The sequence below is a fragment of the Cucumis melo genome, chromosome 11 (genome assembly GCF_025177605.1).
Source record: "Cucumis melo cultivar AY chromosome 11, USDA_Cmelo_AY_1.0, whole genome shotgun sequence".
Classification (NCBI taxonomy): Eukaryota; Viridiplantae; Streptophyta; class Magnoliopsida; order Cucurbitales; family Cucurbitaceae; genus Cucumis; species Cucumis melo.
This window is the reverse complement of record NC_066867.1, coordinates 22,810,683-22,828,278: the sequence shown is the minus strand read 5'-3', so window position 1 is coordinate 22,828,278 and position 17,596 is coordinate 22,810,683. Positions and strand designations below refer to the sequence as shown.

The following is a 17,596-nucleotide window of genomic DNA, read 5'->3' as shown; positions in this document are numbered from 1 at the left end:
CCAAGAACAATAACTGACGAATCACGTATTCATAGTTTTTTTTTTCATTTTTTTATATATTTAGTTTCACATACTCTCATATGTTTAATTAATTTTGGTTTATATGTCCATAGGTACTATGTCTAATTTTCCCACCGGTTTTTATGAGAGCGATGATCTATTTGATTTTAATGTTGAGGAATTCAATACCATTCCAGACACGCCATTGGTTGGCAACACATCTAGTTAGTTACCGTTACATAAACAATTATTTATGCATAAGTCTTTTTGTTATGTTTATGAAATTATTCTGTTTTACTAGGTGTCTCTCAACTTGCTGCTCCTACTCCTAGAAGACGACAACACTCCAGGAACCTGAAGTTGGATAGATATGTTGCAGAAAATGGGAAGATCCCCCATATCTATCGCTCCAGGCCAGGACAAGCCTATCTCGCCACACGTCGTTCGCTTTAGCAATACCATCGGCGTGTTAACACGAGACACTTTTCAAATCCGCTTTCTTAAGTGGACTGATGTGACAACGGAGTACATCGAGCTCATTAAGGGCGGTTTATAGGTACGTTTTTAAATCACTCGTACATATATGTTACCTATTCATATATACATAGACTCAATCCTAATCCGTGTGTATTTTTCTTTTATAGCAGTAGTTCGTGCTGGATTTCATTGATCCGACACTTACTCAGTTTGTTGAGCATCAAATGCTCACCGTGTGGAAGGAGTTCAGGGGCCAGAACCACCACCATCTTAAGAAGTTCGATGATCCTGAACAAGCTCGTGCCAACTCACCCCTCAGATTGAGCAATCAGGTACAAGATTGGTAGTTCCTCTGCGACCACTACCTCACTTGACAATTTGAAGTGATTTATAACTTTTAATGTTCTCAAATGGCACTTCATTTGTTTTTTTTATGTAACATTTTGATTGTTTACATGTAGAAGCAATCATTGATGAATAGGGCTGCTAGAGCGAAGCAACCCTACAACCACAGTAGCGGCGTCAAGTTGTTTCTACAACGACAACACAAGCTCACTGTACAGCGGGGTCATCCGATCAACCTTGTAGAGTTATTCAGGAAAACACACGCTCTGGATGACCAGTTCGTTTCGCAGGCGGCTGTAGATGCGCATGTAAGTTTATAAGCTGTCATTTGTCTTGTTTCACACAACAATTAATTTACACGTTTTACTTAATTAACAAAAATTTATTTGCAGAATCAAATGCTGAAACTCTAGTCTTAGCCCCTAGAGGGTTCTCAACCACTCAAGAAATGAGATATGCGAGACCGTTTTGGACAGACGATCAGGTTACTCAAAAGGTCTTGGTTAGGGTCCCAAGCCAAAGTCTCGACACGTTTCTGGTCGTTCTTCATCTACATTTGTCGAGTGAGAGCTGGCCCACGCCAGGGAGGTTAACGAGTTAAAAACTCATTTTGAGGTAGTAGAAGAAGAGAGTAACAGGAAGCATGAAGAAAGTGCTTGCTTGATAGAAGCACAGGCTCTGTGGATGGAAGAAATGAGGAAAATGATTGAAGATCTCTCCCGGGCTTCGAGAGGAGGACCTTGATTTCATTGAGGTATGTAATTTTCAACTTTTACCTTCTTTAATTTAATATTATTGGTGATATATATTTAAACTTAATTTCATGCCATTGTAGGTTCGAAGACGAGAAATTTTCATGGGACACCGACACTTAGATTATGTGTTTAGTTTTTTGTTTTAGTTTTAAGTTTTTAGTTTTCATTATGTATGTAATTTCTAACCACAAACGTGTATTTTTAATTATTTTTAACATAAATTTCATTTGGTATTTTATTATTTTTACATTGATTGCTTTTAGTATTTGAATGAATTCAATAAAATTCGATTCCAATTTGTAAAAAAATAAAAATTAAATTAAATAAAAAATTAAAAAATATATTATAATAAGAATTTTGCGATGCACATTATGTGTTTATGATTAGAACCATGCAGGTAGTGCCACCTTTAAACCACTACTTCTTCTGCCTCTTCCCCTTCTTGTGTTTCCTTTCGGAACAAGTTCATTTTCCCTTATTGCATTTCAACCTCCTTGGCACTCTTAGCGGATGTTTTCTTGCCGGTCGGATTCCATCTTTGTTCCCCGTATGTACTGCATGCTTGATTTTTCCCTGGATCAGCTTCAGTTCGATCGTGTTTTGAACCACGATTTGTCGGATTGTAGTGTTAGGGATGTGAGATTTGCATGCTTTGTATCAGGCTATGAACTCAACTTGTGGCGACGTGAAATTGTCAAATCCAGGTGATTTTGTCAAAGAAAGTATACGATTTCACCTGCCAATCACCCATTACATGGTTTAAAATATTTTAATTTATTTATTTCAATATAATTAACACATTATCAAGCAAAACTAATGTACATGTGAACCAAATAGACATCGACTTTAAACCTTCGAGACCAAAAGTGCATTTTATCTTTTTTTTTTTTCAATTTTCTAATTTCTTTCCTTACTCTTATTCTAGTTCTTGTTCTTTTTCCCTTTTTTTTCGTTTGTCTCAGAGTTTTCAGTTTGGGCAAACAGAAACGACAGGAAAAAATTTTCGTTCATGAAGAAAAATTTAACGAAAAATTTAAAAACAATTAAGAAGAGCTGATGCAAACACAAGGTAATTGAGTAATATAGATTAATTTCGTTTTTACCCCATTTGTAATCAACTTTAAAGATCTTTTATCTTTCCCTCCTATAAAGCACAATATTATAGCACAATATTATCCTAATAAAAAAATCCTTAATTGAATGATTGAATGACAATCGTTTCATGTTTACTTTGTACCTTTGGCCACAAAAGTTGCCTCATAACCATTTCATTTTATTCTTATATATTAAGGAAAAAGAAAAGGATTATTTGAATCGTTGCATATATATTACATAAAAGAAAATTAGACCCCATATGACTTAAGAAATGCTTCCTTTGCAAAATCAAAACAGAGCAACCAACTTTACTCGCAGGTGAAAAGGATATTAATTTTTTAAAATTTGTCCTTCTCTTTATGTTTTTGCTGTTTAAAATATATTTCGATTAGTACTTTTTCCTTTGCAGATACTTAATCACGTATTACAGGAGATAAGTAATTATAAGTAGAACAATAACTCAATATATAACATTGACAAGACAACAATTAACATTCCAAAAGTTAGATGGTTTGACCTGCGATCAGGGATTCTTTAGAATTTTAAGTATCGGTCAGATTTTCAAAGATCTAAAGAAGAATCAACAGGAAAGCTTTCAACGATCATCATATATGTAATAAGAATAATATTACGTCGAAAACTTCTAGAATAACCGTAATATACCGAAAAGATAAAAATGGACTACCTTTCCAGTTTGAATCTGCACAAACAGAGACACAAAACTTAAAGAGTAAACACCATGGAAGCAAGCTAGTCATGAGTCAAAGTTAAACTATACATAGTGACATAGTGAGTCCTGGGGATTGCATCATTCATTTGAAATGGGTTCTGAAGTTTCTGAAGCTTTCTTGTTTGCAAGTGATTCCCTCAGAGTTTTCACTTCATTTCCAAATTCAAGCAGCCTACTATCCAACGAACTAACCTGCTGCAGATGAGCATGAAATATGTCAACAAACTTGTCTTCCAGGGCTTTGAACTTCTTCTCAATAACTAAGCGGCTTAGTCTATCTTCCTCTGCCTGTTTTAGACGTATCCTTTCCAGTTCCATGGTACTCAGAACAAGACCACCAGAACCAGCAACATCTTTGTAGAGTGGTTCATCGGATTGTGGGCATCGAGTTCTATAGTCTGCAAATGCTTTGTTTGTTTCCCTCAATGCCTTTCTGTAGCCGTCCAATAGATTTCCCATAACATAGAGCTCGCGCTCAAGCCGGTAAATATCAGATTGCATCTTCTGTTGCTCCTCAAACTTTGTCTTTCTCAAATGTTCAATAAAGGTCTCCCTCTGCTGCAGCTCGTGAAGCAAGTATTGCTGATTCATAGTGGCCTGCTGATGAACCTGTTCTTTCTCAGCGTACATCATCCTTGCTTTATCAAGCCACTGTTGTACGTTATCCATACACTTATCATAGTCAAGAGGGCCTTCGCTCCTTAACCTCTTGTTCCCGCCATTAAGAGACTGAGCTGGGTTGTCAATATCAGGGTCGATCACTCTCTTGTTGTTACTAACAAAAGGTATACAGCCGCCAGAACTCATTCTGTTATCATCTCTGGGTGGTGGAAGAAATTCAACAGATGAATGACCTTGTAAGTCAAATTCTGAGTTAAAGTTAATTGGCTCTGTCTCCATTTCTTGAATAAATTGGCTTGGAGGAAACCCATCAATGGCGTTGCTCCTTGGCAACAGGCGGAACTCTTCTTCTTCTTCCTCCTCCTCCTCCTCCTCCTCCTCCTCTTCTTCCTCTTCTTCTTCCTCCTCCTCCTCCTCTTCCTCCTCCTCATCTTCTTCTTTTCCTTGACCATCCCCTTCTTCTAATTCAACTTTTTTCTCATCCCCAAGATCAAATTCCTTGAATTCATTTGTATTACACCTCCTGAACAGAAGCTCTGGGGCTCTACCTTTTCCATCCAAAAGCCACTGACCTTGTTCTTGTTCTTCTTGTTCATGTTCATCATCTTCTTCTACTTTGTTTTCCATTAAATCCATCATATCCCCAAGACTATCTTTCTCCTTATGATCATCAACTTTCTCGACATTGTCTTGCCCAAGGCACAATTCAATATTGTGTTCCTCCAATTCCTTAACCATAGAGTCATCGTTCCCAACTATCTTTGGACTCTCGTTACAAACCCCATCTTCATCATCCTGTTCTCTCTCCTGTTCCTGCTCTTGCTCTTGCTCTTGCTCCTGCTCCTGCCTCTGCCCCTGCTCAGGTTCCTGCTCGACCTTCTCCTTGTGTTCATTCTCTTCTACCTTAGGCGCTTCTTCCTTCAATATATCTTCCCGTTGTGACCGGATCAGGCACTGCAAATGTGAAGCATAGTAACAATTCACCAATTGCGGAGATTGCATCAACTCCTTTTCCACCATAAACCAAATCAAACCTGCCCAATCAACTCGCTCAAATTTCCCATCCTTGATCACTTTTGTCCAATGCATTATCTCATTGGGCATCATCCAAGTATCTTCATGTAAGAGCAACCAGTTGGACACAAAATCTTCAATAAAAGCAATCGATTCCTCAGATGCAACAGGCTCTTTCTTACCATTGTCCACTGACGTCGTTCTCCTCACTGGCAACCGCAGCGCGCGAGCCAAATCAGCCCGATTGACCATAATTCTATTCCCATTAACATAACTACACCTCTGGGTGTTGTTAAAATTCGCAACCAATTGCATAAGAAGATCTTGTCGCAAAGGCGTATCAAACTTAGTATGAACAAAATCCCACAACCCTAATCGATTCAAAAGCTTCTCGTGACTGGAGAAATCAAGACTTTTAGCAGGCACAAAAGGAATAGGTTTGAAAGTAGCAATCAGAATCTCAAGCTTCTTTTGAGATTTCTCCTGAAAGGATCTCAGTTTCATCCAAGACTTTTTCCGCTTCGGACCCCGTCGAGAAACAGAGGAGGGAGAAACAAGGGCATTGATATCGGCGATTCGAGGAGAGAGAGCAGTAGGCTCACCTTGGTCACTAGGATCATGATCATTGATGAAATTTTCATTGAGTTGAAGTTCTGAATCTTGGGGGTCAGGTTGAGGGGAATTTTGTTGGGGATCGGGTAAATCTAGGGTTAGGGTTTGAGAAGATTGAGGAGGATCGAAGTGGTTCTGCTGTACATCAACTGGTGCTTCCGCTGCTTCTCCGGGTTGTTGGTGGTCCATGGAATTAGGGTTTTGAAAAGGGGAGATTGGATCTTCTTCTTCTTGATCTTCAGAATGAGATTGGGAAGGAGAAAGAGCGGGAATCGCCATAGGAATTTCGAGGGACAAACAAAAAAAAAGGGGGAGGTTAAAATTTGGGATGAACACGAAAGTCGAGGTCAATACACTCAAGAGTCTAATACACAAACCAAGTGATTGATTATAATGCTTAAACTAAAATATATTACCGCTCTAAATGACGAACCAGTTTTGGTTCCATCACGGCCACACTTTTTCTCGTTTTTTTCAATTTGATAAATTCCTAAATAAACAAAACTATCACCGTCTAAAATTCTTCTTTAATTTTCGTAAATATAACAAAATAACCAAATATTTACGATCCCTATAATAAAATCAAAAAGTACCCATTTATACATTTTCTCTTCCAGATTTCTTTAACTCCTCTTCCATATTTTTTTTCTTCTATTTTTACTCATCTTTTTTTTTTCTTTGTTTCTTTCTTCATCTTCTCTTTCTTTCTTCCAACTCCTCTTCCACAATATCAAGATCGTTTAAATATTACTTTCAAATGATCGCTTACCTAGTTAAGACGGTCGTTTAGATTTGAAGCCATTTTCCTATCATTTAAAAAGACTTGCACAATCATGTGAATATGATCTAAACGATTACTTACCTAGTCAACACGATCGTTTAGCATAGTCAACACGATCGTTTAGCATTATCAACACCATCGTTTAGAAAGAACTACACAATCATGTGGATATGATGTAAACGATCGCATACCATAGTCAACATGATCGTTTAGTGTGGTCAACACGATCGTTTAGATTTGCAGCATTTTTTCATCGTTAAAAACAACTACACAATCGTGTATTGTGTATCATTTTCCTACACGAGCATATATCATGATCGTTTAGAAGAAGAATTGCACGCAAGCGTATGACAGATTAATCATATGTTGACTGAGGCATTTTTGTTATTTTCCATTGTGGACCTGTGTGTTGGAATTTATGTCCTAAAACTCTAGTTTGTAATTATATTATATTCAATAAAGTCGTTATTGAGAAATTGTTAGTGAAATTGAATATTATAATCTTAAATCTAATAAACTAAGGTACCAAGGCTATTTTGAGTAAACTTGAACTTTATGTAGAGACATAATGTAACACTCTCTCTCGGATCACCTGCTTAAACCCGAAAGGCGGTGTGATGTTAACTAAAATCATCTACCTCTGAAACAATTCTAGTTGACCCTTAACTTGAAAGCACAAAACATTTGCAAGGGAAAGTCTTTTAAACTTAGAATAGCTTAAAACCATAGTATAACCCATTTGGAAACTTTTATAAATACTATATAAAATGTATGAGACATGATGATACTTTTAATAAATTCATTTGCTTTCATGACTGAAAATTGATTTGGCCAGGCAGAAGTATGTTCAGCATACGGAGACTCACAATCTGTACCTGGAAAGAAGGAAAACATTTTGGAAGAGTTAGTCAAAATACTTAGTGAGCAATAGTTTTATAAAATAAGTTTTTATAAACTGTTTAACATAAAATTGAAGCTTAAATAAAATTTATCAATAAACAATCATTTCATAACACATGATATTTGAAACGTTGAACTTTCGCATAGCTTTTGGAAGACATGATCTACAACCACAAGCAATATTAAACCTCTTTATCCCAAGACGGGGCAATTGATAGGAAACAAGTTTCACTGTAATCCTCCTCCTTTAAGGCATAAAGATATACCCTTTCTGATGGCTTATAAACTATAAGCTCGTCAACCCTACCATCATGGTGGAGTTAACCACATGTATACAATAAGTCACAAAGAATATTCAGACTAGGATAAAACATATAGAAAAACATTGAAACATTTTCTTCGCTTTCATAGTTCATCAGTAAAACATTCAAACATAGCATAGTTTGAGAAATCATTTGTAACGACATAACTCTTTATATTAAGTTGAGGTCATTATTACTATAATAAATAAAGACTTTAACAATTAAAATGAAAGAGAACACTAAAATTTTCATGAAATTTTAAAGTATTCGTTTATAAATCATAATTAAAAATAAATAGTAACAGCTAGAGGATAAAATCCTAGTTTGGGCCCTATCTAATTTTAAAAGAAAAATAACTTAGACTTAAATCATGAGTTTGATAAATTCAATAAAAAATCCAAATATTGTAAACATAAAAGTGAAAGCAATAAAAAGTTTCCCTATGGCAAGTCCCGATCACTTCTTGTCATTCACCAACTTTCTTCTACCTCTATCTCTGCCTGAAAATTAAACATCGAGAAAGAGTAAATATAAACATATACTCAGTCAGGGACTCACTACTAGTCCCACTAAGGTATATGTTGATTTCCCATTAAGGTCTCGTAAGGAATTATCCTAAAACTATTGTGCTCCCAAACACACACAATTTAGTGATCCCGTCGAAACACATCTGGTCTGTCGGTGAACCCGAAAGCGAGCTCCTAAGACAATCAGGCTGTATAAGTGACCTATCAAACCACTCATAAAACATATCATGACAGATTAGTGGTCCCGTCGAATTCACACAGTCATAAATATGTGAAAAGATGGTGATCCCGAGGAACACTCATATAGGTACAACCCTAATAGACAAAGTTAACAGAACATTTGTCCATAGCAAGTAGCATATCATAATAGACAAAGTTATCATAAATATCAATCATAACATCTTTATCATGTGATTAATATATCATGCATCATCAACAACATAATATCATGTATCATCATTATCATCTACAACATCGCGTTATGCATTTTAGCTACCATCAATGCATAACCATAAATACATACAGTCTTTTAAATTCAGTTCGAAGGTTCAGTAGTGGAATATCTTACCTTGAGATTAGCTAACAATTTTTTCCTAATAGTCATGGTCAAAGCTTTCCAAGGAATAGGTTCTAAACAGCAAGGGAACCCAATAATTAAAAATAATAAATTTCATGGATGATTAATGACCAAAAAATTATTTTAATTCAACTTACCCAAAGTTGAAGTTGTTGGGTTTTATGTCCTAAAACTCGTAGATAGTAAATATAATCAATTGACCGTCATTAATAAAGTATTTTATTATTTAATTTCAATAAGTGTTATTGATTATTTTATTAGTTTTGTCTTAATAACCCAAATCCAATAAACTAACATCCTAAGCTGTTTGATGAGTCTTGAACAGTATGTAGAGACATACAGGGATTAATGTTCAAGATCAGCTTAAAGAGTCTATAGTATAGGGTTAAGGTTGGGTACCTTATCCTGTTAACACTATGGATACGGCTCACTTTGTATTTGATACAGACACATTGATCAAATGCGTTCATGTATGTGACATGCGAGTGAGGGTATCCTATGCAATGAGTTTGCATAAGACTGGACCACGAAATAGTAATCACTAGATGTAACTCCGTTAACTAGTCGGATTGCTATTTCATTAGGATGACCTAGGTAACTTAGTCTTAATCCTGAGTGTATTATGAACTCCTGTTTGCGAGGGATTGTCCTTTGATTTATACGAGTGAGAGTGGCCAGATTGCCGACTCAATATTCTTATCATTTTGGGGACAATACCGAGTGGAGAGCTGGGAACATAATCACACAAGATGGAATTCACTCCTTCCCACCTTTAGGGTAAGTAGATAAGTGTTCCCTTAAATGGTGTCTCCGAGACTTGAACAAAGGGCCCTACCCTCTCAATGGCACGAGAGGGGTTTCTGTTTAGTGGTTGGACCATAAACAGGTTGTTCATTAGAGGAGCACTGGTATTTAAGGACTAGAGGTAACCCAGGGGTAAAACGGTAATTTGACCCAGCTGGAGTTACGAACACTTGTGAAAGACTAACTTACTGGTATTGGTCTATATCCGTGGACACAGAAATATATCTACAGTGAGAAGAGTTCAGCTGTGAGTCTTTAGTGGAGTGTACACACAGTTAACGAATATTGATTAATGTGGTTAATGAGTTTAGCCAATTAATCTCATATCGTTGTAGCTTCTGATCTGTAGGTCCATTAGGTCCCCTTCCTAGCTCATAAAGAGTAATGAGATTTATTTATATTGGTTGTAATTTGAAATGTTCAAATTTACTTTGGGAATTAATATAATGTATATTGATACATTATAATATAAAGTTTATATTTTAATTAGACTTTATTATATAAATTTAATTTTGGATATGATTCAAAATTAAATTATGAGAGAATAAAATATTTGAATAAGTTCAAATATCAGTTTAATGTGAATTAGATTCATATTAAAACTATAAGTTAAAATTTAATGTGTATATGATACATATTAAAACTATAAGTTATGAGAGAAATTTATATTTGAATATGATTCAAATTATGGATTAAATTAAATATAAGATATTTAATTTAGAAATTAATTAATTGGAGAATTAATTAATAGTTTTGTTTAATTTGATTTAATTAAATTTGATTTAATTAAATTAATTAAATTAAAACTATAGGTTATGTGAGAGATATTCATTTAAATATGATTTAAATGAAATATTAATTAAATATGATTTAATTATTTAATTATTTATTTAATTAATATAATTAATATAATTAATTAATTAATTAATATTAATTTAATATTAATTTATTAAATTAATAAGGAACGTGGGTGGTTTTCCCACGTTCCCAATTATTCTCTCTAACTTCCCTCTTCTTCCGACTGAAGAAGAGGGAATTTTTTGCGTAACAAATTTTTGTTCGAACGGGAGAGAGTTCTGCGAAGAAGTCTATCCATTCTCTCTAAAAAAAATCTCTCCATTCCCTTATTCCAATTTTGGTTCCCACAAACCATCTCAATCAGAGAATAGGAAGGTTTTCAAGTGGTGGTGCCCCAAAATTTGGTGATTGGCAGATTCAGAGTCGTCAACGAGCGTAAGTTTTATTCTCTGTAATTTTTTAAAGCATGTTTAACCAATATTTTTTGCCAATGTATTGGTATTTTTAAGGTTCTAATTAAAATTGAGTTTCTGTATATTTTTCGCTGTAAAGGGTTTTCATCCCTTCAGAAGTTTAATTCAAAATCTTCAAATTAATTAAATATTCTTCCAATAAGTATTTAATTAATTTCAATTCCCACCAAAATCAAATAATTCTCAACTAAAATCTCAAATTAACACCTCAATAATTCCAACATAATTAAATCAAACTTAAGATAATTAAATTTAAAATTACCTTAATTTTTGGGCCTTTATATCTTTCAATAATCGTATATCATAAAACATATTTTCATCATATCTTCCAAATTTTCTTTCTTCTAGTTTTAAATGATTCATTTTTCTGTTTAAATCTCCTATTTCATCTCGTTTTCACCATTTTCAGTAAGATTCTTTTAAGCTATTCCATCTTCCTCATATTCGAGAATATCAAGATCGTCGAAATATCATTTTGAGATGATATAAATGATCGTTTACCATTGTCAACACGATCGTCTATCTTTGTCAACACAATTATTTACTATGATCAATATGATCGTTTAAAATTGAAGCATTTTCCCCATATCGTTTAGTTTAGAATGATCTAAACGATCGTATAGACATTATCTAAACAATCGCTTACCATAGTTAACACAATCGTTTCGCATGGTCAACATGATCTTTAGATTTGAAGTTTTTAATGATTATTTACATTGGACTACACAAACGCTTACCATAATCAACACGATTATTTTTCATAATCAACATAATCATTTGTCATGGTCAATATGATCTTTAAATTTGAAGTTTTTTTTCTCTTTGTTAAAAAGAACTACATGATTGTGTATCATGAATTAAACGATAGTAGATTATTCGTTTAAACTGTAATACATGATCGTTTAGAAGAAGATTACTCATGCGCGCATGTGGTTGATTAATTGCATATTGACTAGGGCATTTTTTGTATTTTCCATTGTGGACCTGTAGACTTTTTCCGTTTTTAGAATTGTTCTATACAATGTAAATATTTTTTGGAGTTTTTTTGAAATATAACAAACCAATAAAATATTTACACTGTATAGAACAATTTTAAAAACGAAAAAAGCCCATTATGATGGAATTTAAACATGCGTAGTGGACAAAGAATTGAAATTTTAACCTAATTGCACCTAATAAATATGCAACCCTAAATTAAATTGATTTAGAGTTTTATTATAAATTACCTTCGTAGTTCCCGATTACTTGATAATCTTTACAAGAACTTGACTGGACAACCACTAGTAGTCACCTACTATCCTCCGGACTCAGAACCGGGTTGTGGGACCTGATGGATGAAAAATTTGAGAGAATGATTTTAAGGAGAAAATGATGGAATTGAAAGGTTTTGTCTTTCTTCGGTGTGAGAGAAAAGTGAAGATATTTATCGAAATTTCAGCAAAAGAGAAATTAGGAAAAAAATTTAGCAAAATTTCTAAAAGCTTTTTAAACAAAAATTTCAAAACTATTTTATAAATAATTTTCATGCAAAATGCATGTAATTACTTCACCATGGCTCAACACCTCAAAAAACAGTTACTTTTAATGGGTTTGGTGTCATCACCATGAGCCTCCATCTAACCCACTTAGAGTTACTGAGATTATTCAACAAAATGTTGGATTTTGTTGGATTTTCTCACAAACTTTAGTCAAGGGGTAAAATGGTCATTTGACAATTTAAGTCAAAGTCAAACTTTGACTTTTCCAAGTCAAAAGTCAACATTTTGGTTTTTTTACCATTTTGACTATCTTGACTAAATTCAACCACCCGAGCATGAATCTGTATTCATTTTCATGAAATTAAAATCACATTTGGATCTATAACGGTCAAAGTTTGACTTTTCAAAGTCAAAAGTCAACATTTTGACTTTTTACAACTTTGACCTATTCTATCAATTTCGAGCTTCCGAATATGAATCCACATTCATATTTTTAACAATTAAATCATACTTAAGTATAAAGTTCTATCTCAAATTGATAACCGACAGTTATATCACATATATTTGTCGGTTTCTCTCTCCTTACCTAATTCAAGCAATTTGAATTATTCCAATATAGTGTTCTAAGTTTATTTTTTATAAGCTAGTAGGGGAACCTAATGAACCTATAGAGAAAATTTGGAAGATATGATGAAGAAATCTCAAAGAGAAAATAAATAAATTGTAAAGAAGAAGAAGAAGAGAGAAGTGACGAATTGTCCGCAACATTAAAGAGAAATTTAGAATTTATGAAAATATTGTACCAATTTCGTGGACTTTTTTTTTTGTTATAAGGGCCGTAAATATTTTTGTTTTTACATTTATGAAAATTAACTTTATTTTTATGGTAATTAATTTACATTATATCCATGTTCCATGGTAATAAATCAATAGTAACTTAAAAGTGGGATTTGATTACATTTGATGTTGTTTACCAGTTGTGTTCTCCATTTGTACATGGGTTCACATCCAAGTCGATATATTAAAAATAGGGTTAATTTTCATAAAGGTTAATTTGATTATATTTGATGTTGTTTACTCGTGTTCTCCAAATTTTGTGATCTAAATTATGTAAATTCTAAAAAATATTTATTTTAAATTTTTTCAGTGGGTTTTTTAATGCATAATTATATCATAAATTGGTTTTTGTAAAAAATATAACAAACCGGTAAAATATTTACACTGTATAGAACAATTTCGAAAACGAAAAAATCCCATAAATGATAAATACCAAAAATCGTGCAAGAATCTTATTTTAAACGATTGTGTACTACAATATAAAAGAATGATCTACATCGTTTAGGTTATGATACACGATCTTGTATTTCTCTTTTAACAATGTGGAAAAAAGCTTTAAATTTAAATGAACGTGTTGACCAAGTTAAACGATCGTGTTGGCTATGACAAACGATCGTGTAAATCATGAAAAACGATCATGCTGATTATGGTAAGCGATTGTGCAGTCCAATGTAAATGATCCTTAAAAACTTTAAATCTAATGATCATGTTGACTATGCTAAACGATCGTGTTGATCATGTTAAACGAATATGTTAACTATGGTAAGCGACCGTTTAAATCATGTCAACACGATCATATAGTTCGTTTTAAACAATGGGAAAATACTTCAAATTTAAACGATCGTGTTGACCATGGTAAATAATTGAGTTGAAAATGGTAAACGATTGTGGTAATTATGTCAACACGATTGTGTAGTTCGTCTTATACGATGAGAAAAAGTTTCAAATTTAAACGATCGTGTTGATATGTTAACACGATTGACACGATCGTGTAGTTCGTTTTAAACGATGAGAAAATGCTTCAAATTTAAATAATCGTGTAGACAATGATAAATGATCGTGTTGATCTTTTAAAATGATACTTAAACGATCTTGATATTCTAGAATATGAGGAATATGAAAAAGAATATTAAAACAATTGTGAAGTAACTTCAGAAAATCTTGCCGAAAATGATGAAGATAAAATGGAAGATTTTAAACAGAAGAATAAATTGTTTAAAAATAGAATAATGAATAAAATCTGAAAGAGAAGAAATCAAAAAGAAGAAGAAGAAAAACGATGAATCATCCATAATATTCAAATGCAAATTTGGAAATTATAAAAATATTTTATTGGCTTCATGGGTTTTTAGATTTTGTTTCCGTAAATATTTTTTAGTTTTGTTATATTTACAAAAATTATCCTATTAAAAATGATAAAAAAACAAAATATAGTATTTCAAGTTATAAACTTGGTTATTTTGGTTAAATTAAAAATATAATAACAAAATACTAATTATTGAAAAAAAAACTAAAATAAAAAGTAAGTTCATAAACTAATTAGTAACCATTTATATTGGGTAACTACCACTGGTTTATAAATATATTTCCAAACACATTTAAAAAAAAACCAATCGAAATTTAATTTCTAAATGAACGGCTAAATAAATATCTCAAAACATGAAATACAATTTCGCTTTGTTTGAATTATTTGTTTTCAAAATTATGTTTTCTAAATTACCTACCAAACAAGTATGTTCTTCGAAATTAGTTTTTTCTTACCAAAATTCATTAAAAAATAACAATATTTTTTTTTATGAATAAGTATAAATATGAACATGTTTTCAAATTTAAAATTTATCGAGAGTATATATATAAAAATTGAATATCTAAAAAATGCAAAGACAAAAGTTGAATAGATCGTAAAGTACAGGAACCGAAATAATGTCTAATCAATAATATGGTGCTTTTGTAAGTTTAAAAAAAATATAAAAACGATTTAGATGAATAATTAAGGCTCTATTTGCTAATTGTTTTGTGTTTTGTTTTTGAAAAAAGTCTATAGACACAACTTACATCTCCAACTTTCTTCATTTTGTTACCTACTTTTGATCAATGGTTTAAACTTTTAAAGGAAAAAATATTTTTTTAGTCCCTGAGTTTTCATCATTAAGTGCGTTTGGTCCTTGAGTTTTAAAAAAGGGACTAAACGGGTCTCTCTCGACACCAACGATCCCTTAAATACTAACATAAATTTGATTGGACTTAAAAATTGTCTGAATGAATGTTGATTGGATGTCAAAAGTGAATTTTTATTTTAAAACTAATCAAGTTCTATCTCATATCTTGGAATTTTGGTTTGTCAAAGATAAAAACTAGCTCAAATCTCTTACAAAATAAACTTTTAATAACTTCTTTTAGCTTAGACTTTGACTTATTTAGTATTCTATAAATTGTAAGTTTAACCGTTAATGTTACATGAGAGCCAAATATATTTAGTATCAAACATTTGAAATTTAGAGGTAAGATAATTTTACATACCCACAATAAGACAGAACCAAAGAGGGGCTAGGGGCATGGGTCCGTGAAGTAGTTGAACTTAATAGGTATTCATATAGTTAAAAAAAGAAAAAAGAGAAATTTTGAACTACAACATACGGACTTCAAATATTTGTAAATACAACACAATGTAAATGAATTTGTATATATAATAAAATTTAGATTTAGCTCTCGATGTCTTTTCGTGATAGGACCATATCGCTAATAAGAGTTTATCAACGATAAACTTTATTATATTTGTACTTCTTTAAAAATTTTGTCATACAATTAAATTAGTTTTGGGAGTATTACTCATTTCAAAACCTTTGAATAAGAACATGTTTAGAGATCAAAACCCTTGAATAAGAACATGTTTAGACATCTCACAGATAATTCAACCCTTGGTTTTATAAAAGTTAAGTTTATAACCAAAGAACCCTTAATAATATTGTGCATCAACTTTGACTAAGATTTAATAGAGTTGATAAATTGGAATTCTCAAACCAACTCATGTTGTTGGACTAAAAATATAAATAATAAATCACCTCAATCAAAACAGTGATAGTGAGAATAAATGAGAATTAGGTCCTTAATTAACGTTAAGATACAACACTAATACCAAATTGTTTCACAAATCAAACACATAAAGATTTAAACTATAATAAAACTCAAAAGCAAATTCATAGAAAAACCAAACAGAACACACACACAAACGGAGAAAAAAAAAGAGAGATAAAGCAAAACCTGAAAATACACAATTCTTTCCCACCGGAATATTCCGTTTACAGAAAAAACCAGAGTTCGAACATCCGGCGAATCAACGGCGGGAATATGAAGAAGAACGAGACGAGGCTTTTCCACCGTTGCCGTTTCCGTCGTCGTCGCCGTCGCCGTCGTTCTGAAACCGTCCATGGACGTCAAGATGCGGCAACTCGTTCGAGATGAAGCGGGGAATCGACGGCGAGGGGTTTTCCTGAATCGGATTTGGATGCCGTTTTCCGGCGGAGACGATGGAGAGATCATTCCAAGTGTAATGCGGCACTGTAGATTCAAGGCTGGACTGAAGGGGCCCCCTCTGCGGGAACGCGGTGGAGCTTTGGTTAACAATCGGAATTGAACCGAAGACATTAGTGTTCCAGGCCACAATTTTCTCAAATCCATCGTCAAATCCAGGACCAGAATTTCCCGAATTAGCGGTGTAAAAAACCGTCTGATGATGAACATTATGGGGAGAATTTTGGGTTTGAAGAGATAACCCTAAATTCCGACAGCTCCGAAAACCAACTCCAGATTCAACCGGTGGAGGCGGCGGCGGAGGAATCAAATTCTCACTAAATTGGCTTTGAAACAAGAAATCATGATTTTTACAACACTCAGATCGGTCTACAACAACATCAATTCCATTTGTCTCTGTTTCTACAGGAACAGAGGAAGGAGCAGTAGTATTACAAGGGGGGAGATTGGCGGATAGCTTATCAATGGCGGATTTAGCCTTTTTGATTAGCCAATCCACAGCTTTGCTAGGGCGGTCGTAACCCAATCGGTCTTGAACGTCGTAGAATTGAATGGCGGTATGAGCGGATAAACGAACACGGCGGTCGCGGAGGCCTCTGGAGGTGTAGACTTTGCTGTGGCGGTCTTTGCGGGCAGTGGATCGGACGACAAGGCCGCCGCCGGGGACGTGTAAGATCTGACCGGCGATGGTGTTGATTCCCATTGTGGTAGTTGGTGTTGAATGTTGTTCTAGGGTTGAATTGAGAAAGGGTTTGTTGGAATCCATGGGTTGTTCTCCATGAAAGGCAGTTGAAATTCAAGTGGAGATTCTGCAGGTACTGAATTGTAGTGGAAATAAGGAACTTACTTTTTTTTTTAAAAAAAAAAAAATTAATAAATAAAATGGAAAAAAAAATATTTTCTGGGGTTTAGGGTTTTTTGAAGATCCCAAAAATGAAA

At 33.4% G+C, this 17,596-nt stretch overlaps 2 protein-coding genes across 2 annotated transcripts; both read right to left on the bottom strand.

The window, feature by feature from the left end:
* Nucleotides 1-3,254: 3,254 nt before the first annotated feature.
* On the bottom strand, nt 3,255-6,044 carry LOC103496363 (uncharacterized). Its single transcript, XM_008458193.3, has one exon. It carries the CDS (start codon nt 5,926-5,928, stop codon nt 3,481-3,483), a length of 2,448 nt encoding a protein of 815 aa, XP_008456415.2. The 5' UTR covers nt 5,929-6,044; the 3' UTR covers nt 3,255-3,480.
* A 10,416-nt stretch (nt 6,045-16,460) lies between these two features.
* Nucleotides 16,461-17,360, bottom strand: LOC103496364 (transcription factor TCP4-like). Its single transcript, XM_008458194.2, has one exon. It carries the CDS (start codon nt 17,358-17,360, stop codon nt 16,461-16,463), a length of 900 nt encoding a protein of 299 aa, XP_008456416.2.
* Between the last annotated feature and the right edge of the window lie 236 nt (nt 17,361-17,596).